The sequence below is a fragment of the Sparus aurata genome, chromosome 4, assembly GCF_900880675.1.
Source record: "Sparus aurata chromosome 4, fSpaAur1.1, whole genome shotgun sequence".
NCBI classification, from domain to species: domain Eukaryota; kingdom Metazoa; phylum Chordata; class Actinopteri; order Spariformes; family Sparidae; genus Sparus; species Sparus aurata.
The window spans coordinates 11,693,473-11,718,663 of NC_044190.1; the positions used below are offsets into that span (position 1 = coordinate 11,693,473).

General features: G+C 40.9%; 1 protein-coding gene across 1 annotated transcript in view; it reads left to right on the forward strand.

Moving 5' to 3' along the window:
• Positions 1 to 9,780: 9,780 nt before the first annotated feature.
• The window catches only part of mmp15b (matrix metallopeptidase 15b), a 38,704-nt gene continuing 23,293 nt past the window's right edge, over positions 9,781 to 25,191 (forward strand). The window contains exons 1-4 of the mRNA XM_030414367.1: positions 9,781 to 9,900; positions 20,196 to 20,344; positions 20,802 to 20,924; positions 21,174 to 21,481. Coding sequence (XP_030270227.1) covers positions 9,781 to 9,900; positions 20,196 to 20,344; positions 20,802 to 20,924; positions 21,174 to 21,481 — 700 coding nt within the window. The remainder of the gene's footprint in view (positions 9,901 to 20,195; positions 20,345 to 20,801; positions 20,925 to 21,173; positions 21,482 to 25,191) is intronic.

A 25,191-nucleotide genomic window follows, 5' to 3' on the forward strand; every position in this document is an offset into this window, starting at 1 on the left:
ATTGTGTGTTCCCTGATAATTTGATCAACAATATATATTTCTATTATGACATTCAATGGAGCAAATAAAATAACTCTCTTCATAAAACTCACAATCATTATCATAATCATTATTTTTTCTCACTTAAGAATAAAATATCTGTGGTCCACTGACTATAGAAGGATCTCAAATTTTTACAAAATTAAATGAACTAAAAATAATTAATAAATAAACAGGACAATATATAAGTAAAACTAACATGAAATCCAGGTGTTGGGACAATTACATTCAGGAAATTTATACAGACTTTTGAAAAAGGCAATTTTGAAATAAAAAATTGTAATATGAAATAAAAAGGTTGAGCTATAAAGACCTTTAACAAAAATAAGAAGTTTGAAGACATATAACATTTAAATGTATGATAACATTCTTATTCAATGTAATGTATTAGTTTTTGACCATTCATTTAGCTTTCATGAACTTAATTAATATTGAACAATTCAGAGGTCCATGGCCAACTGACTTGAAGAAAAAGTGATGGTGATGGATAAGAGTCTGAATTCAAGCCATCTGTTTAATGCTAATACAGACCCATGTGTTTATGGACCCACCTGTAGCTTCTGACAATGTGCCTGCGTTCCATGGCTGTGTATGTGTGTGTGTATGTGTGTATGCTTTTCTCATCAGCAAGTGTAGTGGCCATGCAGGTGGCCTGCCTGCCAGGTGGCCAGCACAGCTGCATAGTGTAAACAAAACAGACAATAGCAGAACAAGTTAGACTAGACAATTCCCCGCCGGGAAATCGCGAGAGTGGGCTGTGCGCTTTGCCCCGTGACGAAAAAGCAAACATGGCATCAGCAAAGTTTCCTCACCATCAAGCGGGAAAGGCCTTAAGGAACACACACATCAAGTTTTGTGGTCCTAGCTTCAGAAATGTGGAAATGGCAGCGAGTTAAAAAAGGGTGCAGTTTTGAGATTCCTCCTCCCGATTTACATCGGAGTAAATGGAGCATTTGAGAGCTACTCTTGTCGGTTAGCGGTCGATAATTCAAAAACAGTAAATCCTACCGATAAAGTAGACACACTGGGAGAAAGATGACAAGTGTGGCTACAACTCTGGAAAATATCACTGTTTTTGAGCCTAATTTGTGGCCAGGATCCTCACGGAAAGAGAAAATTTCTGAGCAAATTTTTTAGTCTCTCTCACTCTGTCAGTTGGCCCTCTCCACTCTGCTGCACGAACATTCCGCCATACACAATCATTGAAAACCCTGAATTTTTCCAAAATCACTCACTGTCATTCAAGGATCACAGTTCAAAAACTACACATCATAGCAAAAAAGTTCAAATACAACTTAAATACTCAGGACTTGTGCCTACATTTTAAAGCTGAAATGGTGTTTCTACGTGAACGTATGCCAGAGCAGGAGATGTTTGAAAAACGTTGCAGATTTGTGACTTTTTTGACCTTGCCCCCTTCATTCCTTATGGGAAACTTATCGCAGTTTTTCGCGACTTATGTCGCGAAAAATTTATATTTCGTAAAGCTGAATAATTAGCAACCCGAGTCCGAATGAGCCGCACATTGAATGAGCGAAAAAATAATCATTAATGTAGTTTAAATGTTAGGAAATATACTGTGTGTGTGCGTTTGCATGTATGTGAGTGCAAGCTTAAGCATTGCTGTGTGTGTGTGTGTGTGTACATGTCTCTCTGTCTGTCTGTCTGTCTCATGTGTGTCTCCTGTCTGTCTGTCTGTCCGATGTGTGTCTCCTGTCTGTCTGTCTGTCTGTCTATCTGATGTGTGTCTCCTGTCTGTATGTCTGTCACTCTCTCTCTTTGCCCAGCTGATTTCGGTTGCTAGGTGACAGTTGGCAGGGGCCGTAGCAACGGACTGTGAGGGAGTCAGTTGGCCCTCTCCACTCTGCTGCACGAACATTCCCCCATACACAATCATTGAAACCGCAGAATTTCTCCAAAATCACTCACCATCGTTCAAGGATCACAGTTCAAAAACTACACATCATAGGAAAAAAGTTCAAATACAACAAAACTACTCAAGACCTGTGCCTACATTTTAAAGCTCGAATGGTGTTTCTAGCTGAATGTATGCCAGAGCAGGAGATGTTTGAAAAACATCGCAGATTTGCAAGTTTTTTGACCTCATCCCATTCATTCCTTATGGGAAGTGTCTCGCAGCTGTTCGCGTCTTACGACGCGAAAGATTAATATTCTAGAAAACTGAATTATAGCATACAGAGTCCGATCAAGCCGCACATTGAATGAGTGAAAAAATGATCGTTTAATGTAGTTTAAATGTTGGGAAATATACTGTGTGTGTGCGTCTGTGTGTGTGCGTCTGTGTGCATGCGAGAGCACGCTTAAGCAGCTCTGTGTGTGTGTGTGTCTACATGTCGCTCTGTCTGTCTGTCTGTCTGTCTGTCTGATGTGTGTCTCCTGTGTGTCTGTCTGTCTGTCTGTCTGTCTGATGTGTGTCTCCTGTGTGTCTGTCTGTCTGTCTGTCTGTCTGTCTGATGTGTGTCTAGTGTCTGTCTGTCTGTCACTCTCTCTCTTGGCCCAGCTGTTTTTGGTTGCTAGGTGACCGTTGGCAAGGGCCGTAGCAACGGACTGTGAGGGAGCTGATTTGAGAGCAATTTCTGCCTCACATCTATGACGTCAAACTAGTGCTATTTGGTCAAAATCATACATGATATCTACAATTTTTTTTCACGATCGAGCCAGAAAGGCCTTAAAGAACACACTCATTAAGTTTTGTGGTCCTAGCTTCAGAAATGTGGAAATGGCAGCGAGTTAAAAAAGGGTGCAGCTTTGAGATTCCTCCTCCCGATTTACATTGGAGTAAATGGAGCATTTGAGAGCTACTATTGTCGGTTAGCGGTCGATAATTCAAAAACCGTAAATCCTATCGATAAAGTAGACACGTTGGGAGAAAGAAGACAAATGTGGCTACAACTCTGGAAAATATCACTGTTTTTGAGCCTAATTTGTGGTCAGGATCGTCACGGAAAGAGAAAATTTCGGAGCAAATTTTTGAGTGTCTCTCACTCTGTCAGTTGGCCCTCTCCACTCTGCTGCACGAACATTCCGCCATACACAATCATTGAAAACCCTGAATTTTTCCAAAATCACTCACCGTCATTCAAGGATCACAGTTCAAAAACTACACAACATAGGAAAAAAGTTCAAATACAACTTAAATACTCAGGACTTGTGCCTACATTTTAAAGCTGAAATGGTGTTTCTACGTGAACGTATGCCGGAGCAGGAGATGTTTGAAAAATGTCGCAGATTTGCGAATTTTTTGACCTCGCCCCCTTCATACCTTATGGGAAATTTATCGCAGTTTACGCGACTTACGTCACGAAAAATTGATATTTCGTAAAGCTGAATATTAGCAACCCGAGTCCGAATAAGCTGCACATTGAATGAGCGAAAAAATAATCATTAATGTAGTTTAAATGTTGGGAAATATACTGTGTGTGTGCGTTTGCATGTATGTGAGTGCAAGCTTAAGCATGGCTGTGTGTGTGTGTGTGTACATGTCTCTCTGTCTGTCTGTCTGTCTCATGTGTGTCTCCTGTCTGTCTGTCTGTCCGATGTGTGTCTCCTGTCTCTCTGTCTGTCTGTCTGATGTATGTCTCCTGTCTGTATGTCTGTCACTCTCTCTCTTTGCCCAGCTGATTTCGTTTGCTAGGTGACAGTTGGCAGGGGCCGTGGCAACGGACTGTGAGGGAGTCAGTTGGCCCTCTCCACTCTGCTGCACGAACATTCCCCCATACACAATCATTGAAAACGAAGAATTTCTCCAAAATCACTCACCATCGTTCAAGGATCACAGTTCAAAAACTACACATCATAGGAAAAACGTTCAAATACAACAAAAATACTCAAAACCTGTGCCTACATTTTAAAGCTGGAATGGTGTTTCTAGCTGAATGTATGCCAGAGCAGGAGATGTTTGAAAAACATCGCAGATTTGCGAGTTTTTTGACCTCATCCCATTCATTCCTTATGGGAAGTGTCTCGCAGCTGTTCGCGTCTTACGACGCGAAAGATTAATATTCTAGAAAACTGAATTATAGCATACAGAGTCCGATCAAGCCGCACATTGAATGAGTGAAAAAATTATTGTTTAATGTAGTTTAAATGTTGGGAAATATACTGTGTGTGTGCGTCTGTGTGCATGTGAGAGCACGCTTAAGCAGCTCTGTGTGTGTGTCCGTCTGTCTGTCTGATGTGTGTCTCCTGTCTGTCTTTCTGTCTGTCTGATGTGTGTCTCCTGTGTGTCTGTGTGTCTGTCTCTCTGTCTGTCTGATGTGTGTCTCCTGTGTGTCTGTCTGTCTGTCTGTCTGTCTGATGTGTGTCTCCTGTGTGTCTGTCTGTCTGTCTGTCTGTCTGTCTGATGTGTGTCTAGTGTCTGTCTGTCTGTCACTCTCTCTCTTGGCCCAGCTGTTTTTGGTTGCTAGGTGACCGTTGGCAAGGGCCGTAGCAACGGACTGTGAGGGAGCTGATTTGAGAGCAATTTCTGCCTCACATCTATGACGTCAAACTAGTGCTATTTGGTCAAAATCATACATGATATCTACAATTTTTTTTCACGATCGAGCCAGAAAGGCCTTAAAGAACACACTCATTAAGTTTTGTGGTCCTAGCTTCAGAAATGTGGAAATGGCAGCGAGTTAAAAAAGGGTGCATTTTTGGAAATCCTTCTCCCGATTTACATTGGAGTAAATGGAGCATTTCAGAGCTACTCTTGTCGGTTAGCGGTCGATAATTCAAAAACCGTGAATCCTACCGATAAAGTAGACACATTGGGAGAAAGAAGACAAGTGTGGCTACAACTCTCTCTCTTTGCCCAGCTGATTTAGGTTGCTAGGTGACAGTTGGCAGGGGCCGTAGCAACGGACTGTGAGGGAGTCAGTTGGCCCTCTCCACTCTGCTGCACGAACATTCCCCCATACACAATCATTGAAAACCCAGAATTTCTCCCAAAACACTCACCATCGTTCAAGGATCACAGTTCAAAAACTACACATCATAGGAAAAAAGTTTCTACGTGAACGTATGCCCGAGCAGGAGATGTTTGAAAAACGTCGCAGATTTGCGACTTTTTTGACCTCGTCCCATTCATTCCTTATGGGAAATTTGTCGCAGTTTTTGCTCCGCACAGTCCACTATGGACACCTATAGCTCTGCTATAGAGGTGTCCATAGTGGGCTGGTGAGCACAGCCCACTAATAAGAAGAGGCGCTCCGCACAGCCCACTATGGACACCTATAGCTCTGCTATAGAGGTGTCCATAGTGGGCTGGCGAGCACAGCCCACTAAATATGGGAGAATTTATAGAACAGAAAGAAGGGCATTTGAGATCAGATATGACACTTGACCAAGTAAGTAAACAAGTAAGACTGCTGGCTCACTGAATGGATGTATGATTACATTTCAAAAGTTTTATTTTTAATTTTTTTTACAATAAGTTAACATTTATGTGGATGCCACAAAGTCATCCAATCCAAGACCAAGTACACCTCCCCATGGCAACGGCACTCCCAAATGCACCCTGACACACCACAAAAACTGATCAGGAACATGACAAAGGGATCATAACAAAGAGCCCTAGGTGTGGTTCTGGCCTCCAAATTCCCCAGATCCCAATCTGATCGACCAATCTGATCTGATCTGTGGGACCTGCTGGAACAAGTCCAATCCATCGGGGCCCCACCCACATACAGAACTAAAAAGGTCTGCCACAAATGTCCCATAGCCAGACACCACTGGACACCCCCAGAGGTTTTATGACCACATTGACGGGTCAGAACAGTTTGGGCTGCACAAGGGGAACCTGCACAGTATTCAGTAGGTGATTGTAATGTTGTGACTGATTGGAGTAGAATAGCACTCAGTAGAGTGCATGCCTCTGTCAAGGCCAAACAGTCCCCTTTTACTCATTCAAGCCTAATCCAATTTCAAACTTGATAGCTCTGTATCATTCTAAATTTTAAATCACTCATAACTGTTTAAAAATATTTATGGATCTGTCACTTTATTCAGATCCACACTAAAAGTCGAAAGGGTCTACTCTGGGCTGAGATTCCTCCTTCATCTGAGTTTCATGCAAATCAGTTCTGTAGTTTATGTGTATTCCTGCTGACAAACAACCAACAAACTAACATGCCATCCAAACAGACATTGTTATTGTATCTTTCTAAAGAAAAAAACATCAAAGGGTCAAAGACAACAATAATACATACAGTATTACTATTCTAAATCTACTACGCCTAGGTCATTGTCTTATGAGTGAAAGTTTTCTTGTTGGAAAAACAATAAAATACAGTTTTAAAAACTCAATCAAGATGGAGTCTGTGAGTGGGGGATTTCTTTGTGCTGTGCATGCTGATGCCAAGACAGGTGAGGTCAGGCATTGACTGATGTTAGCCTCTGGGGTTTGATTGTACCTGTGACAAATCGCTCACCTGGAGAAAAAGCAACCAGCACAGCAGAATGACTCACACGCAGCAGCTGATGATGCTCATTATGACTATTGGGAAAACCCTGGGTGATAAAACACTGTCTCTATTTGTTCACAGTATTTTTAATTGTCAGCAAAAGTGGCCACATTTTATAAGCCAAGGTTTGGAATTTCCAAGGTTTTTACCTCCATCCCAAGTTGTATTGCATGAACATTTGATGTTTTGTATTGATTCACTTTGTACAAACCTACATCATACTACATTTAAAACTCTAGCTGGGACACATAATAATTTATAACAGGCTGAGGCTCAAATACTGAGGAAAAGTATTTTAAGGAGGCTTTACCTGCCACCATTGTGTGTGTTCAGCTGACTATGGCACCTATTTCCCTGTAATGACCTCAGGCCACAAAGATCAGTGAGTGGTTTGGACATACTGCCCTCCAATACCAAGCAGCAGAATGTGCATAACTGGTGACTGCCTGCCAAAACATCTCTTCAAAATGTATCTCCTGGTCCTAATGGCTTCACATGGTCCCATCATGTTTTAGGTTTGAGACCTTCATCATAGACTCCTTAATGCATGAGTAATATGACTCTCATACAACGTCACAATTATTAGCCTTTAAACTATAAGGATAATCTGAATCTGCAAAGTTACCGTTAGCTTAATTTATCAAATAAATGTAGTGATGGGTAGTATAAAGTATCAGAAAAAAGGAAATACTCAAGTAAAGTACCTGAAAATTGTACTTAAAACAGTACTTGAGTACATTGTGCTTGAGTTTATGTCATCACTGGTTGCTTGATATTTTGACACAAAGAACTTAATTCTTTATGCAAAAGAGAGTTAGTTTCAAATAATCAGTATCAGTATCGACGAAGAAAAAGACGAAATCAGTTGACCCCGATAAACCAGTAATCATTGCATATCCATTCTGGAAGTAGCTACTCCCTTTGCCTTAGATCGGAACCATTGATAGGGATTTATTTAGACATGTCTCTCCACAGACACTATCAAACTGAGGAAGCTAATGACAGTGACTGCCTGAGGAACAAAGATCATTCTCTGCTATCCTTTTAACCAATCTGCTGTGATGACAGGTGTTTCCTGCTCACCTGTGCACATGCTGACCACCACTATTCGATACCCATGCCAAGAGTGTTATGTTTTCACCTGAGTCTGTTTGTTGGTTTGTCAGATAGACTAAACAAAAATTAGTGTACAGATTTCCAACTTGCATGGAGGATAGGTTTGGGCCCTGAATAGACTCCATTAACTTCTAGTACGGATTAAGAAAGCTCTAGGAATTTTTTGCCCCTTTCTTTAACAATTTAAGATGGCTGGTATTTATGAGTGAGTACAATTTGAGGTGGATTCTAGATCTGGTGAGCGAAGTTTATAGTTAAGCAATTATGGGTGGTTTAACATTTATAGCTATACAAGTCCATCAAGCTTTTTGTGAAAAAACTAAACAGGGCTGCCTCATTTTATGATAAGGATTTCAAAGTGACAGATGTATAAATGAACACGTAGTTACTGGAGAAATTACTTATTATTGCTTACAAACATGGCAATTAATGGAACAGACATAGAATATATGCCATTGCAAACACAGAGTGTAACCATTGCTGTGTATTTGTGCACATGTGCATCTGTGTGTGACTGAAGGAAGCATACAACATTGCTATATAAGTCAATGAATTGTGAGTTTATAATCAGTTTATCACAATTTCGGTTTTAAATCTCCTATCTTGTCGGTACTTTCCTGTTAGATTCAGATAATGAACGTGTGCGTGCGTGTGTGTGTGTTTGTGTCTGTGCCCTCCACCTTGTAAAGGAGCTACAAAGTGGGGGGAGGGTCATATTTGCTGGCGTCCGCCTCGGGCTCTTTCTTTGCTCCCTCCCCACTCCCACCTCCGTCCGTCCGGTAGATAAAAGCCTTGTATTGGTCACATCTATCAAGTCAGTAACAGAAAGAAAAGACAAATCCGGAAATAATTTGCCTTCAAAATAAAATAGAAATCGTATTAATACCTGGGGGAAACAGCTTTCATGAACTGCTTAGCTTAGTTCTTATTACCGAAGACATGGGGGTTTCAGTTACTACATTATCGATTGCTGTCTATGTCACATGTTGGCACATTTATCAAAGAAGCTAGTTCCATGACTTCCTGAATACAATTTTAAAGTTTCAAACGTTAACATTCGCTGTTTTTAGGACAAGCGGTGTTTAGGGGACACTCAGTTTCGTAAGCTATAGATCTCTTTTAAGGTTATGTCTTGTCATGATTGTCACTACGAGCAGAGTAACCTTTTACTTTGAAAGTCACAACAGCTTGTTCCCGTGCTCTTCAGCTTGACGCTGACATCTCCACGTTTGGTACCGAAACACTGCGAACAGAGGACCACTTCACCGCCCTGCTCCGGTAGGAAGACCATACAGAGACACTGACTCGGGACGTGAATGATAGCAACTAGCTAAGTACTGGAGTCCGACAACATTACCTATTTGAGAAGGGAGAAACCGGACACAGAAGGAAAAGAACCCGTGAAATAAGTATATTTTACTCGAGAGGTCGCGATCTAACACAGCGGAGTTCGCTTACAGCCACGAACCCAACGTTACTTGATGCTGCTGCTCAAGGAGTCGGTCAAGTGCGGTGAACTTTGGTCTTATAATATTTGGGTTGTTGTTTTATAGTTTGTAACGTTCTCAGGGTGAAATTAACCGCACTCCATCGGACATCACGAGGGGATGTAACTTAGCTAACCTAGTGAAGTTGAACATGTTAGCTGTAAATGATTTACTGAGGCATTTCTCTCTGATTTCTCTCTCCACTCTGCTGCTAAGAAGGCATTGGGGGTGCCTTTGAGGCTCTGTTTAAAGTGCACACTCAAGGTCACTAATTAGGCAGCGACTTTGGTGTGAAGTGAATAAAACTGAATGAAGTGTGTTCAGAAAGGTGAGGCGCGTCTTTCAACGGTGCAAAACAATTTGAATAAGAAAGCTTTATGAACTCAGCCTCACAAATGAGTGAAGAATATTCTCCGACATATATGGAAAGCCAGTGTATCATGCGGCTCTGACTTTAAATCTGGAAGGGAGCCCTTTTCTAGGATGCAAGTGCACTGTTGAAGACTGTTGTGGCCTTCCTGCACGGGAATAGTTCGCTACGTTTTTTTTCTTATATCTGGGCTTTTTACCGAGCAAGATAGTAAAAGAGCGACTAAAAACTCAGTGACATCTTATCGCACCGTCGAGATTGAACCGCAACGGACGTGTCTGGTTCCCCTCGTGCCCAGACCATGGCCTCCATCTCGCGGAACAGCTGCCTCTGGTTGCTCTGGAGACGGACCTTCCTCGCGCTGTCCATGTGTGCGCTTGGGGCGCGTGGAGCGGAGGATGAGAGCGCCTTCAACGCAGAGGTAAAAACACATCAGCCTTATTAATGATAGGACTGAGTGATTACTCATTACTCTCTGCAAAAGATGGAAATTCACTATTCCATCAGAAAAACAACAATTCGACATGTTTATTGATCTAGTCAGATACATTTTAAGAACCATGGAAAAGTGTTCTGAAATGTTACTCCTTTGGTAAGCAATATAAGGTAGGATTTTTTTGATAAACATGAACCAAAAAACTTAATTAATGCAGGATTATCCAGTACACAACATTTGGTTCATGTCACTGATGTTAATTGCTATTATAATACCTTTGACACACACCTACATTCTTATGTGGTGACTTTGGGTAGCAAAGTATGTTGAATGGCATGTGCACAAAAATATAACCTAATCCTCAGCAATGACACTACAGAGTTTGTGTGACATAAACATTTATATATTTAAATTGTTGACCTCACAAGGGTTTCAGAAAACTTCCGGTCAGGACCCAAACTTTAGACCACTTTAATGTACTTTACTTTCCTCTATATCTATGAGAGGGTGCTTAGTAGTGGAATGTGTGTTGGTTGACACAGACAGATGGACAGACCGGCTGCCCGGTCATTAGAGGTGAGCTTGCATTACCAAACTCAGTGACCAGGGGCTCTAGTTGCCAGTCAAGTTGTTACATGTTCTGATGGGGTATTAACATAGCTGTGGTGTGTGTGTGTGTGTATGTGTGCGCACGTGTGTGTGTGCGCGCATGCAGGTGTGTGTTAATGTTTCCTACTGAGACAGACTGTTTACACAATGTGTGGACTGATGAGAAATTCCTAAGCACTTGTTGCTCAATTTGCACATGTGTGTCAGCTGAAATTTGTAACAATTGCACTGCCAATGTTGTCGTTCTAGCAGTTGATTGCACCATACAAGCATAGATCTCTGACAGTTTAGAGTTTACTTTTAAGTGTTATATTTAGAGCTGTCCCAAACGATTATTTTTCAAACGATTAATCTAACGATTGTTTTTTCTAACAATTAATTTAACGTTGCATGACCAAACAAATGTAACGTACTAACTGTAACTGTCATTGGTAACTTAAATGAGGAAAAAAATACCGCAGTTGTAGGCGGAGCAGCGTCTGTCCTCCTGCCTGTCCTACCAACTCTTCATCACATTTCTGCCCGAAAAACAGCGTTTGTCACTGGCAAAAACCTTTAACTCACTTAAGTGGTTGTGTTGATAGAAATCACCGCAATGGTCAGCACTCCCGACCGAGACTTAATCGAACTTTCCCCCAGAAAACAGCCTCCGTCCCCGCAAGTGACAGAGTCACGCAGCGACCAGTTTAATGATGGCGATTATGTAGTAATGTAATTTAGTGCGAAAAACGTAACTCTTTCACCTTCCAGGATGTTTAGGGGGCCGGGTTCTCAATCACTACACATTATAAAAGGTCCGTGGGTTTAGATTGACAGGAGGGACACCTGGGAAACACCCCGACGTCATCATCATGACGTGTACTGTCACATCTCTTTAGGAGCGGCAGCGCAGCTTTCTGTGTCGATTAGCCTACATGGCAGTTCGTCTTTATTCCAGCGGTGCTTGGGTCTGTGTGAATTGACGAACCGCCGCTGCGGCGTTAATGCAGCGTCTCTGTGTGAGAGGGGCTATTCTCAGCCTCCACAGGGACTACCACTTCCTGTTTGGGACGATGCGTTGACGCAAATTATTCATGTCGACGAATTTATGTCTTCGATTACGTCGACTACTTCTATGCGTTGTCTCAGCCCTAGTTATATTGTAACAAGTCACCATAGTGTAGTTTGAATTAACATTTAATTTACATTGTGTACAAATTATAGGACTGCCTTTACTTTGGAGTTACAACTGGTTTCACCATATTTTCATAACATCTATATGAGGGTATCCCAAATGTCAATATTTTCAGGATGTTGCTGCCATGCCATATCTGGAGCAGATGTGACTGAAGCCTGTGATGTAAATTGTAAGGGATTTCACAGTAATGAAATTGCCTCGTTGGAAATAGTGATAAGAACCAGTTGTCTTTAGCTTTCTATTTGACAAGTTCAGATGATGTTAAGGTGCTTAATATCAGCAGTGCTCTGACAAATCTGTGAAAACACGAAGGAGTCTATCTGTTAAATTTAGGTAAGACCTACCATAATCTTTATGGCTGGACAGTCCCTGTTTTTATGAAGTCACTGATGGCCATGCAGTGTCTTTGTGGGTGATGAATGCTTCTCTGTTATATGAGAAGAACATTAATTTTAATTTGCAGCAGCTACAATAGGGGTTTTCATGTGTGAACAAGCTGAAAAAGGTTTGAATTTCACCTGCAAGTAGGTGGTAAAGAACCTACTGTATAGTCTATTGCTCAAAATAAAGGAATGGTAAGGCTGTCAAGCTAAGGATGGTGAGGAGGCTCAATTTAATCAACATATACATACAATTATATAACATGTTAAACTGATACTTTTGGTTTGTTGCAAAGCAGCCTCTAACATGTAAATCAAACACAGGCTTTGTTGGATTGTGTTGAAAATACATCATACACCTACTCAACAGTATTTATCATACTGAAATACATTGTTCTGAGTTTAATCTGATCCTCACTTTTCAGATGGAAGGCCGTCCATGTGTAGCAGTTGGTCTGAGACCTCAACTCCTACTCTGTCTGGAACAAAAAGAATGAAGTAGGAGGGAAGAAAAATGAGGGAAAAGGAATTAATAGTGTTTTGATTGAAAAAGGGAAATGTCACAGTAAGAGAAGTCTATGGAGTAACCCGTGAAAGAGAGACAAAGATGGAGGGAAAGTTGACGGTAATGGTAGCGGTCACTCTCAGCTGTGCAGCATGTGATGGCTGAATGTGACAGCTGTTTTCGAACTGGGACACACACACACACACAAACACACACACTGTGCACAGGCATGCTGGGCCTGGGACTCCGAGGCATCTTAGGAAACACAATGGACACTCTTGTCTGAAGAAAGAGAGCTGGCGAGAGAAACCTGTGAATAGGAGAGAAAGAGGATGAGAGAGCACGGAAAGAAACATGGCCATGATTTGACAGGCTGTGCAGAGAGAATGCAGAAAAGTGTGCGACAGCAATTTGTAGAGAAGGCGGAGTAATATTAGAAAGGAGAGGGGTAATCAGTGACTTAATTCGACACATAACGAGACAACTTCCTCAATCCTCCTTGTATCCATTTAATCTGCAGCGTGCGGTCTCTTCACATTCCTGCCACATCCCCCCTGCTCCCCTGTGATTGGCTATCACCATGTCCTAAAAGAGTCACGTTGCTACAGTGATGGGAAACGACAGCATGCCATAAGATAGGATGTATCTCTAAGAATGAGTTAATTTATATATTTTGGGATATTTCCTGCATTTGTTGCGGGCATCAGTCTTGAGGTATGGATAATTGTCTTGTGTACATAAAAGGAGACATGTCTGTTTGCCTGTCTTACTCCCGTGTGCTTCATGAAATCTTCGAATTGAACACATTCAGTTCTCTCTGTCCTGTCTGTCCATGTCTCTTTCTTTCTCTCTCACTACTCCATTTACTTATCCATCCTCTTGGCAGGACTTTGGGGGGTAAGAAATGGCAGCAGACCAAGCCTCGGAATAAAAGCTCTGTTAGTATCTTGGCTGACATTGTGGTGGACACACACACACACACACACGCAAATGTACACACTCACACTCTTGGCAGGTTTTACAACTCCTTGTATATTGCTCGGTCTGGTTTTGGCAGGTAAGCTCAAGGACTCTTTGAAAGACCATTTAATAGACGAGGCTTAGTGCACATGCGCACGCACCCACACACATACGAGCACTTCCCTTTTCCTTGTGTTGTCTAAGACTTGTTTCGTATTCAGCCCAGCTGATGAGGGAAGGTGAGCAGCCAGACTGAAGTACTTTACTGTTTTAGACGATCGGTGTAAGGGGTGGCAGGGGTTCATATGCCTCCATACATCTTCCAAACAGCACTGCAGCTCTGCCCTTGTACCTGACTACAGCCAGTTGTAAATACCTGCTACGAAGGAACAGAAAAAGAGTATAGAGAGACACAAAGACACCCAACACAAAGACTCAAATGTCAACAGATATGAATGCATTTCCTTCTCCCTCAAGAACTATCACTGCAGCAATGAGGACCATGTGGAGATGCTGGTCACGGAGGAGCAGGGAGGAAGTGGACTGAATAATAAGAGATGCATCTTGGAGATTACATAGGACAATAACTTTGTTTACTTTAAATTATTTTTACTGGAATTCTGCTGGGAATTGCAATTTTACTCCAATGTTTCTCCTGCAGTGTCTGTTGTGATTGGACAACTGTTAGTGGATACATTATAGTGAGTGCTTGTTTTTATCAGCATGAAATATGAATGGCAGCAGCTGACATGGAACAACAATCAATATGGCCCATTACTAATCAGCTATTGAAAGACTTTCTGTCTTTTCTGGACATGTTTCGTGTCATTTAAGGATTTCAGTTATTTGCTTCAAACCATCTACTGGAATCCAACGAAGACTTAAAAAGGTGTATGTATGCAGCTCTTGTGATAAAATCAAAGCTGACAATGATGACTGTGTTCAGTTATTTATTACCTGATACACTGATGTTGGTGGTGGTGCCTACTTAGGTGTTGTGGAATAGCAGAAACATGTACTCTGAAGTTATCTGAGTTGAGAAGAGTGTTTCCCTCACCTTGACTTGATGGTGTTTCAGGAAGTGCATATTTGTATTTCAGTGTTTGTGTGTGTGTGTAATTGTGTGTCTGAGTGTTTGAAGCTTTCTTATCTTAAGGCAGAGGTGGGTCATGGTCATGCCCATGTTAGCCCTATCTACAACTCTTCCTACTCCTAAACACAAACACACACTCACCGAGCTGATACAACTACTACATCCACTCCCAGAGAGCTGTAAACAAAGAGGAGAAATAATGGTAAAATATAGAATATTCTGGGTTCCTTTTACAGCTCTACTCCCACAAGAGAAAACAACAGAGGTGTAAATAACAGACAAGTAGGGGCTTTAACATAACATTTTCTTGATTGGTGATGTTGGGGCATACATTGTATTTCTTGCAATTGTTGTTTCAAAGCAATATTAAGGTGCGTGTTCAGGACTGACTCCTATCATGTAGTTTCACATTTGGGGGAAAATGTAAGTGGAATTATATAATATAATACAATATAACAAACCTTCACAGTCCTTATTGTGGCAATTTTTGTTTCTTCACAACAGCTTTTTTAGGAAGGTGCCAGGTAAACTACTGTTGGTTTGGGTCTGATCCAATTAATGCAGTGGAGATAAAGCTACTTAGATTACGAATTATATCGTGAATATACAACAGGCATTAGTAAAAACCCATTGGAGGGAGTGAAACAAGCAAAACCTGATGGAACAACAGACCACAAGTGTGTTTGGAGATTTGATATAAAGATGAAGTAGGGTTTGAACGTTGGAGCTTCTCAAGCTAAGTGCTCCAAAGCCTGAGGGCTTAGATACTGGAGGTATACACCCTTGACCACCTGATGGCTCGACTATAAAGACATGACATCTCAGGTGGAGAGTAATAAAGAATTTTGCCTCACTTCTATGAGTTTATCGTCATTCCACTTATGTTTGAATTTGAAGAAAAGTCTTCTGCATTGACTTTATTAAGTTATATAATATTCTTTGTGAATATGTATTCTAACTTTAAGTACAGAAAGTCAGAAAAAGCACAATATTGCAGTAAGGTAGTAGGGTTGGGTGATGTCAGCCAAGCTGTTGGATGTCTGTAGTGAAACATTGTGATGGACGATGACATCGTTGTTCACGAATTTGAGGCAGCATGTCCCCTCAGTGTTGTCATAACTTACCACTGTACTGTAAGCCATCGGTGATGGATGTTTGAATCATCAACCTACAGTGCCTTGCAAAACTATTCACCCCCCTCGAACTTTTCCACATTTTGTCATTTTGACCACAAATGTAAATGTATTTTATTGGGATTTTATGTGATAGACCAACACAAAGTGGTGCATAATCGTGAAGTGGAAGGAAATTGATACATGGTTTTAATTTTTTTTACAAATAAAAAACAGAAAAGTGTGGTGTGCAAAAGTATTCACCCCCTCTAAGTCAATACTTTGTAGAACCACCTTTCACTGAAATGACAGCTGCAAATCTTTTGGGGTAAGTCTCTAACAGCGATGCACATATAGAGACTGAAATATTTGCCCATTCTTCCTTGCAAAATAGCTTAAGCCTAGTCTGATTGGATGGAGAGTGTCTGTGAACAGCAATTTTCAAGTCTTGCCAGAGATTCTCAAGTTGATTTAGGTTTGGATGTTCAGGCTCACTGTCCTGCTGGAAGGTGAAACTCCACCCCAGTCTCAAGTCTTTTGCTGACTCTAACAGATTTTCTTCCAAGATTGCCCTGTATTTGGCTCCATCCATCTTCCCATCAACTCAGACCAGCTTCCCTGTCCCTGCTGAAGACAAGCATCCCCACAGCATGATGCTGCCACCACCATGTTTCATGGTGGCGATGGGCCATTCAGGTTTTCTGCCACACATAGCGTTTTGCATTTAGGCCAAAAACGAGCACCCCAGATATTTTTTCATATCCTAATCATGCTTTAAACTTTTCCACAACTTTATCCCTGACCTGTCTAGTGTGTTCCTTGGGCTTCATGATGCCATTTGTTCACTAATGTTCTCTAGCAAACCTCTGAGGCTTTCACAGAACAGCTGTATTTACACTGAGATTAGATTACACACAGGTGGACTCTATTTACTGATTAGGTGACTTCTGAAGGCAACTGGTTGCACTGGATTTTATTTAAGGGTATCAGAGTAAAGGGGGTTGAATACTTTTGCAAACCACACTTTTCTGTTTTTTATTTGTAAAAAAAAAATTAAAACCACGTATAATTCCTTCCTTCCAATTCACGGTCATGCACCACTTTGTGTTGGTCTGTCACATTAAATCCCAATAAAATACATTAACATTTGTGGTTAAAACGTGACAAAATGTGGAAAAGTTCAAGTGGGGTGAATTCTTTTGCAAGGCACTGTAAATGTGCGTGCTCTATGGCATACAAGCCTGATAGCCACCACCACAATTGAAGTCTGATTCTGTGGGAAACACTGCTGATTCCATGCAGTTCCTTACCAGAGCTTAATATGCTTTAAAGATATAAAACCTAAATGTTCAGAGAAAAAGAGGAGAGTTGCTTCTTCAACAAAGGCTATTGATGGGTGACAGTCGTCATTAACTACTTAAATTGATCACAGTGCATGAGATGCCTTCACAATTTGTCAGACTCTGCTCAGCAATTGACAGAGATTGATTGATCATCAGCAGACTAGAAGGAATGGTCTAATGGTGGTAGAAGGACACAAAATATTGATTTTCTCTAGCTGGGAATGTTGGAGGCAGAGTACTTGTGTTGAAGTTATGTTGAGGGTTGATACCACCAGATGGGCTGGTATTTTTAAGGTCAGTAGCTTTGTGTTGACAATATCAGGTCCTCTTATTAGTGGGTGATTTCCAAGAGCAGCAAATGCCCACACTTTGGCCATTTGCACTTTTTATTAGATCCAGTCATATTGTAGTTTTGTAGACAGTGTAGAATGTGCAGGGCATTCAGGCAGAGAGTCAATAGAGTGAATCAACAAAGGTGTAGGAGACCATTTTTAATTAGTTTTTATTGGACTGTGAGGATATTTGGTATGTGCAGGACACACGTAGATCAAGAACTAATAAACCCTTCTGAGGTGGGTGGTTACCACCTCCACTAACCCCATCTGGTTGGCAGTACATAAATGTGACAAGAGCATTTATGACCAGTATTTCATATTTATTAAGAAATGTTTTCTGTGAGAGAGATCGGAAGTGATGAGCTTGTATTTATGGTTTATGGCAGTCGTAAACTACAGATTACCAAGTATTGTCGTACATTGTGAAAGATTGGCGTTTAAACTGGAGACCTGAACACACTTACACTCACACAACTACTGTACATGCATGAGCACAAATGCACAATCAGACACACACCCTTTTACATACCCTGCACCACCATGGAGAGTGTGGGTTATCTAGTATCTCAGACTACCCAATATGAAAGTGTGAGTGGGTATGCGTGTGTTTGATATTAGGTTTCTACATAACAGGTGGGACAGACTTTGTGTCATTCCTGATTAGACCAAATATCACGTTTTCTCCCTCAAGTCTGGCATCAACCCCCACCCCCTAACCCCCTCACTTTCATACTCGTACAGGGTTTCCTGCAGGAAAAAACTTTGGCCAGGGGGGGTTCAACCCAAGAACGGTTGCCAAGAACTGTTCTCGGCGGAAAAAAAAGGATAGATTAATTAATTAGATTGTTCTATTATTATTTTTGCCCTCAAAATGAAAGAGAAGTTGCTTAATCAATTATCATTTTTGGCTCTCAAAATATGAGAGAAGTTGCTAAACAACGAACCCAAAAACATGATGATGGAAAACACGAACTGTTTATTTTTGGGGTCATGGCCTAATAAGTTTGAGAACCCTTGGCACACAAAGCAAACAGAAAATTCAGAAAACAGAAACAGAAACAGGTATGTGACGCTGTTACTGTGATGATAAATGACACTTAAATATTGAATCTGTGTCTATAATAACTACACCCTGACATGTAAATGTGACATCTGTCTTGGTTCATTTAATTTAACTTAAAATTTGGACAACTGACTGCATAATATATGAATCAGAAGCAGAAATGCTTTACAGCAGCTCCCATTCAAAGTCAAGAATATGCAGAAAAATAGTAGTCGTAATAAAAAATGATAATAATAATAGTAATAATGAAAAACTATATACATGCTGCATATTTATAATAGAAGTCTCCTGCAACTGTACTTTTTTTTTTTTTACCATTAAATGTTATTTTATACATTATCATATTTTATAATGTTCTGTCATGGACTATGTCACTTCACTGCTAACAGAAAAGAAAGCAGGCTCACTGCCAGTTGCAGCTTCTTATCTTGGTCTGCAGTCTTTGTTAATTTTTTGTCATGATTGTTATTAGTACTTAGATTATCAAAAATCACAGTTACATGTCAGGATGTGGTTATTATAGACAGATTCAATATTTAACTGTCATGTGTCATCACAGTAACAGCGTTACATACATTAGCAGCTGTAAACACATAAACACATAATAAAACACATCATGTGGTCCATCATGTGGTTCGCCCTTTTTACGTATCGCGCTGCTTTCTGTCAGTCATCACACTGATGATCGCCATGACTCAAGTGCAGCAAACTTTCTGTCTTAAAATATGCAGAGGAAAACTCGGTAGAAGCAGCCGCTAGATGTTTCTCTGTCAACATCAAGAGAGCGAAAAAATAAAACTGAGCTTCAGCGTCTGTCTGGTGGAGGGAGGAAGAAGGCTGGCGAGGAGCTTCAGATAAACATGTGGGGATGAGTTATCAGCAAACGAGCACGCCACGTGTCCTGCAAAATGATCAGGTCCACGGAGAAACAAATGTCCGCCACCGTGAGTGACAGCAGAGATGAGGAGTTTACAGCGAGTGCTGGTTGGCTGAATCGTTTCCTCCGCCGCAACAACTTCACTCGCAGAAGACTACTGTTGCCCAGAAGGATGCCAGAGAATTCACTGAGAAGCTGGAGAAGTTTGTGACATTTTCATCCCGGATTTTTGTGAGGAGGGAATTAAACGCCTGTCCCAAATAAACACCTGGTCTGCTAAAACCTATTGGTGGTTAATGGCGGTCCTACGCACCCCCACCACCGTGGATTTGCATGATTCACGAGGGTCGCATTTTCATGTCGAAAAATCCGGAAAAATCACATGCCTGATCTATGTGCGCTGGTAGATTAGTTCTTAAGCGCTGCCGTGTTGCTTGCATGCATTGCATCAATTTTTTGTTATTTTTTTTTGCCCGACATTCTAGCCCGGGCGCTACAGATTTCAGGCCGGGCGGGGCGCCTGGCCAAATAAGGTCTGCAGGAAACCCTGTCGTATAATACAGTCAGAGACAGAACGGTATCCTCTTTCAGGCTTCCAACTTGTTGTCCACTATACACTCTTGCTTTTCTATACAAAACTTTTTAAAATACAAATTCAGTCTATTCCACAGTAAAATGCATTGTTACGTCAGTGTTACTTCACATAACTTTAGTGTAAACCCTAATAAGTTCTGATTCAAGTGAGTAAGAAAAGCATGACACAAAAAGATGATACCTCTGTATTCCTCCCAGATTCCTTAATGTTTTTCTTGCTGTATGTCACCAGTCATGGCTGAGAATGTATGGTTACCTGCCCCAGGCCAGCAGACAGATGTCAACCATGCGATCGGCTCAGATCCTGTCCAATGCTGTCAGTGACATGCAGCGGTTCTACGGCCTAGAGGTTACTGGACAGATGGACCCTCAAACCATCAGGTCAGCAGGGTGTTTAATGTTTTTGTACATTTAGGCTTACTCATAAAAGAATATGGCCCGGTATAGTAACATTGTCCTGAAACTCATTTTGGGTCCCAAACTCATGTACAATTGTTACTATCATTTTTTTTAAATCCCCTAGAATGCATAAATAGGATGATCTGACCAAGAATTTAGAATTATAGAAAGGGTTTGCTGGTCAACTCATGAGTGGGGTAATGATTTCCTGTTAAGCAAGTTTCCCTCAGTTGCTTATGAGGAGCTGCTCAGTAGCCTGGCTGTTTTAGCCATCTTGCAGGTGGACTTTAAATTAAACAACAACTACTGAGACATCGAGAGGAGAAAGTTGGGGTTTTAGCGACATTCTCTCCTTCATCTCTAGTCATGGATGATTTTTCCTTTCATCACACCCGCATGTATTTTTTTTCATGCTCCTGACTTCTTTCAACTTCTTCAGTGCCATGAAGAGACCCCGCTGTGGTGTGCCTGACAAGTTTGGTGGCCAGATCAAAACCAATGTGCGGCGGAAACGCTTTGCCCTCACTGGACATAAGTGGCTCAAGAGCCATCTCACTTACAGGTAAAAAAATATGCTCTATTTGTTTAGAAAGTCTTACCTGTCAAAAATCCACAGCTATCTATTATCTGTCTATCTAACTATCTAACTATCTATCGATCTATCGATCTATTATCTTATTTAGTTTAAGTTGTGTTTTTCTTTGGTTTTGTTATTTTGTTTTTTTGCTTAAGAACCAAAAATGGAAAATGTTTTGAAACTTGTATGAGTCTATATAAGATTGTTTTCCTCTTCCCCTTTTTGTTTTAATAGCATCCAGAACTACACTCCTAAGATTGGAGAGTATAACTCATATGAAGCAATCCGGCGGGCATTCAAGGTCTGGGAGGGGGTGACCCCATTGACCTTTGATGAAATCCCCTACCAGGAGATAAAATATGGACGACGCAAGGAGCCCGACATCATGATCTTCTTTGCCTCGGGTTTTCATGGAGACAGCTCTCCCTTTGATGGGGAAGGAGGCTTCCTAGCTCATGCGTACTTCCCTGGACCTGGAATGGGTGGGGACACACACTTTGACTCCGATGAACCATGGACCATAGGAAACCAGAATGTACAAGGTAAATAGATAAAGTCAGTATAATTTGTACTTTCTATCATCTTATAAATTTTAGTAATATAGCAATTTAGGGAAAAAAATATTCGAAAGCAAAAATAACAACTGGAAAAGAAAAGGATGATCCGGGTATCGTTATCTACAACAAACATCTTTCTAGGTAGTTAGAACTTTAAAGACACAGTCTCATGAAGCTTCAGGTGGGTGGATGTTGAGTTGAGTTGCTGTGTAGTTTTTCTTTACATGTGTGCTTTAGGCTGCAGCTTGCTGTATTATAAAGCTCTTGAGGGCTTGGATGATGCAAAGGAGTCATTGGTAGTGAGAAATGGAGGACTGAGAGCTTCTCAGGTCATGGATCATTTCCGTGACTGTTCGCCTGATGAGCAGTCTGCAGCACTTTCATTATGCCATGTTGTTTAAGTTGTAATGGTTCTATGCAATATTGCGAACAGCTGTTCCCATCACTGTCCTCCACACCTAACTAGACTTGACATGGTGCAGCCTGATACACCATCTCTCATTTGTCAGGCTCCGCTATTCCATTTACCGCTGTAAAAGTTCAAAGGTGACATAGTCTTTGCCCCAACTGCACCTCCTTATAGTTCTCAAAGTTACCCCAATTATGTTGCTTAAGATTTTATACTGAATTACACTTATCCATAAAAGCTGTGATTCATTGACCATGGTCTGCACTAGGGCTGTAATTAACCAAAGAAATCCTTGGTCGACCAAAGCCGTGAAATTTCAACTCAAAATCGACTAATTGGGGGGGCGGGGGGAAAGGGTTAATTAAAAATAATTAATTAAAGATAAACATTAAGACTAGTAGTGTATTTGCTTTAGATTAAAACATTTTGACCCCATTATTTTTGCACTGAAATTAATTAATTTAAATGAATTAATTAATAAACACACTCGAGTCTGTAGGCTCTGGCAGCATTTTGCATCACGTGCTGGGGTTGCTGCCGTTGCGGGTGGGTGCGCCTGCAGTTATAAAACGATTATTATACTAAAACATTGAAATATGCCAATTCTGATATGTTCATATACTTAAAATGGATGGAGCAACCATACACAGACAAGTTAGCTTACCGTTTTTAGGTGATATGCCATGTTTGTAGTCAAGCTGTGATATACAAACTGTTGTTTGCAAACTTTGCATTCAACTTTCTATTTTTATAAAATGCTGCCACACTGCTGATGTCTTTGCTGTAGTAGAACAGGAATGACTGTAAATGAAACGCTTAAAAATAAATAAATATTTAACAAACCACCGGACCTAGGCCTTCTAATACGTTCTTCAGTCTGTTTGTCTGTTGTGGGTTGGGCTAATCCAAAATAGTGAAAACAAGGGGGGTGTTCTGAAGACACACTGTTACATGTGAAACAGGTCCTCTGAAAACTCCCCCATTAGCACTTGGTACTTTCCTCCTGAAGTCAAATGCCACATGCAGGACACACAGCATTGGAATGGATAGGACCCGCTGCGTGTTTACGCACTGCCATAGCAGCATGTAATTAACACCAAAAATCGACCAATCAGAATTTTGGTCGAGCCAGAACGTATCGACAAATAAATCTACCAGTCGACTAGGAGATTACAGCCCTAGTCTGGCACAAGATGCATGGGAGACAAACACACACCCATGCAAGGTATTCGTACTTGTGTGCTTTTGAGGACTTCTTTTTTGCTTAAATCATTGCATCGATTGAACCACATCCTCCAAACCTGTGCACTTTTTTAAAGATGAACTCTACAGTCAGTGACAACTCACACCAACACCAATGTCTATCACTAATCATATGCAGAATTACGGATTAAGGTATTATCTTCACTTTTAAGAAGCTTCCAGTGTTCCTCTCCTTGTAGTGCAACCATTAACCTTGCTGACTAGAGAGGGTTATTTGCGACAATGGGCTTTCCTGCCCTGTTATCTACATACACACAGCAGACACTGACAGCTAAAATGTGTGTGTATGGACAACTGACCATGTGTGTATGTGCCTGTATCTGTGTGATCAGCTGTGTGTGGGATGTGTTGCAGGACAGATCACAGGGATGGTGCAATACCACAGTAAGTGGGAGTGTGTTCCACTCGGGAGATCCGTAGACGGCTCTCTTTGTTGCACCACGCTACTTACACAGCTTAAAAGCAAAGTCCAAACAAATTACAATCTTGTCTGACTTAAGTTAGACACGTGTCCAATTAGCTGAACCTTTCACAGATGTAGTCTTCATTCAAATCTGGCATTTGTGCTGCCTTTCAATTGCATTTGTGCTGAAACAAATCCCCTGCCCTTTGTGAAATTTAAATGTGTAATTTCTTTCTGTAAAACTCACGAGATAAGTCCATTGGCTATCTGACAATACAACAAAACTGAGAGTGTCTAGTAGTCAGCATTCAGAACTCACAACAAAACACAACTTTGAGTTTGTGTTCTATCAGAATCAGCTTAAGTGGCTAAAAATACACAGAATTTGATTTTTTTTGTATTCTCTCAGTGAACCTTCAGAAAAATAGACATACAGCTGAAGTCTACCGCAAGCTTGATGGTTTTGCTGATATTGAGCTTTAGATCCATGTGATGAAGCTCCCTATCTGTCTTTCTCTATCTGTATTTCTGTTTCAGACATTTTATAGACTCGACTGTTAGTTGCTACCGTCAGTATATTGAAATATTGTCTTTTTTGGGTATGTTAAAAAATATGGATATTCCTCCTGAACTACCACTTTTCATTTGATGGTAAAAAACAAAATTAAAGGAGATTATACTGTAATCTCACATGAAGCAGTAGAATTGTATGAAGTAAGAAGAAGACTTGAAGAGCCTCAGGTTGGATCATCCCTGCTGAAGTGTCCTGAAGCAAAAACAGCTCTGACTTCTGACCTCCTTTTGGATGAGGTTAAACAAAAACAGACTCAAGCTAAGGGATCAATATTTACACATTAAAAATAGATATGCGGGCCATTGATTGTAAAAGCACAAATCCATTGAATCTGTTCTTTGCAGTAACCGTGTCTTTTTCCCTTTTCTGTGACCTAAGTTTTATGAGTCAGTGAATAAAAATTCTATTAGACTAATCATTTCTGGTGTAAACCTTGTGATAGGCAATGTGATTAATCAGCCCTCCTGCCTTGGATGCTCTCACAAAAACAGATTTAGGGTTTATCCAACGCACTTGCTGACATGCACAGTCAAACACACCTTACGCAGATGATATGCTATAGGCCAGTTGTGGGAAAAGGTCAGACTTTTTTGTGGTCCTTTGTGGTCAGATGAGACCAGTGTGAGTAATTCAATGGCAAAAATCAGAGCAAACTTGGAGAGTGCATTCTGGTTGTCAGGGTGCTGCTTTTGTGCTTCTTTTTCTTTACTGGGAACCCCCACTACTGCTGATGAACGAGGTATGAGACATGGTAAACAAATGAACAAAGTTTCAGAGGGTTTAGATAGGACTTGATTGACAAAGTGTGTGTATATCTTTGTCTGTGTGTGTCTGTGGTGTGTGCGTGTGTGTGTGTGTGTGTGTGTTTGTTTGTTTTAGTGTAGGCAGGTTGCTAGTTTAGGTTTTAGTCAGAATTAGCAATAGATTCATTGGCTGAACTTCTAACTTTGTGAAGACTATTGAAGTTTACTCCTTTTTTCTGTCCAACTGCATGTTGTCATAGTTACCTCACAAAGGCATCTTTATCTACTCTAAGCGCTCTCACT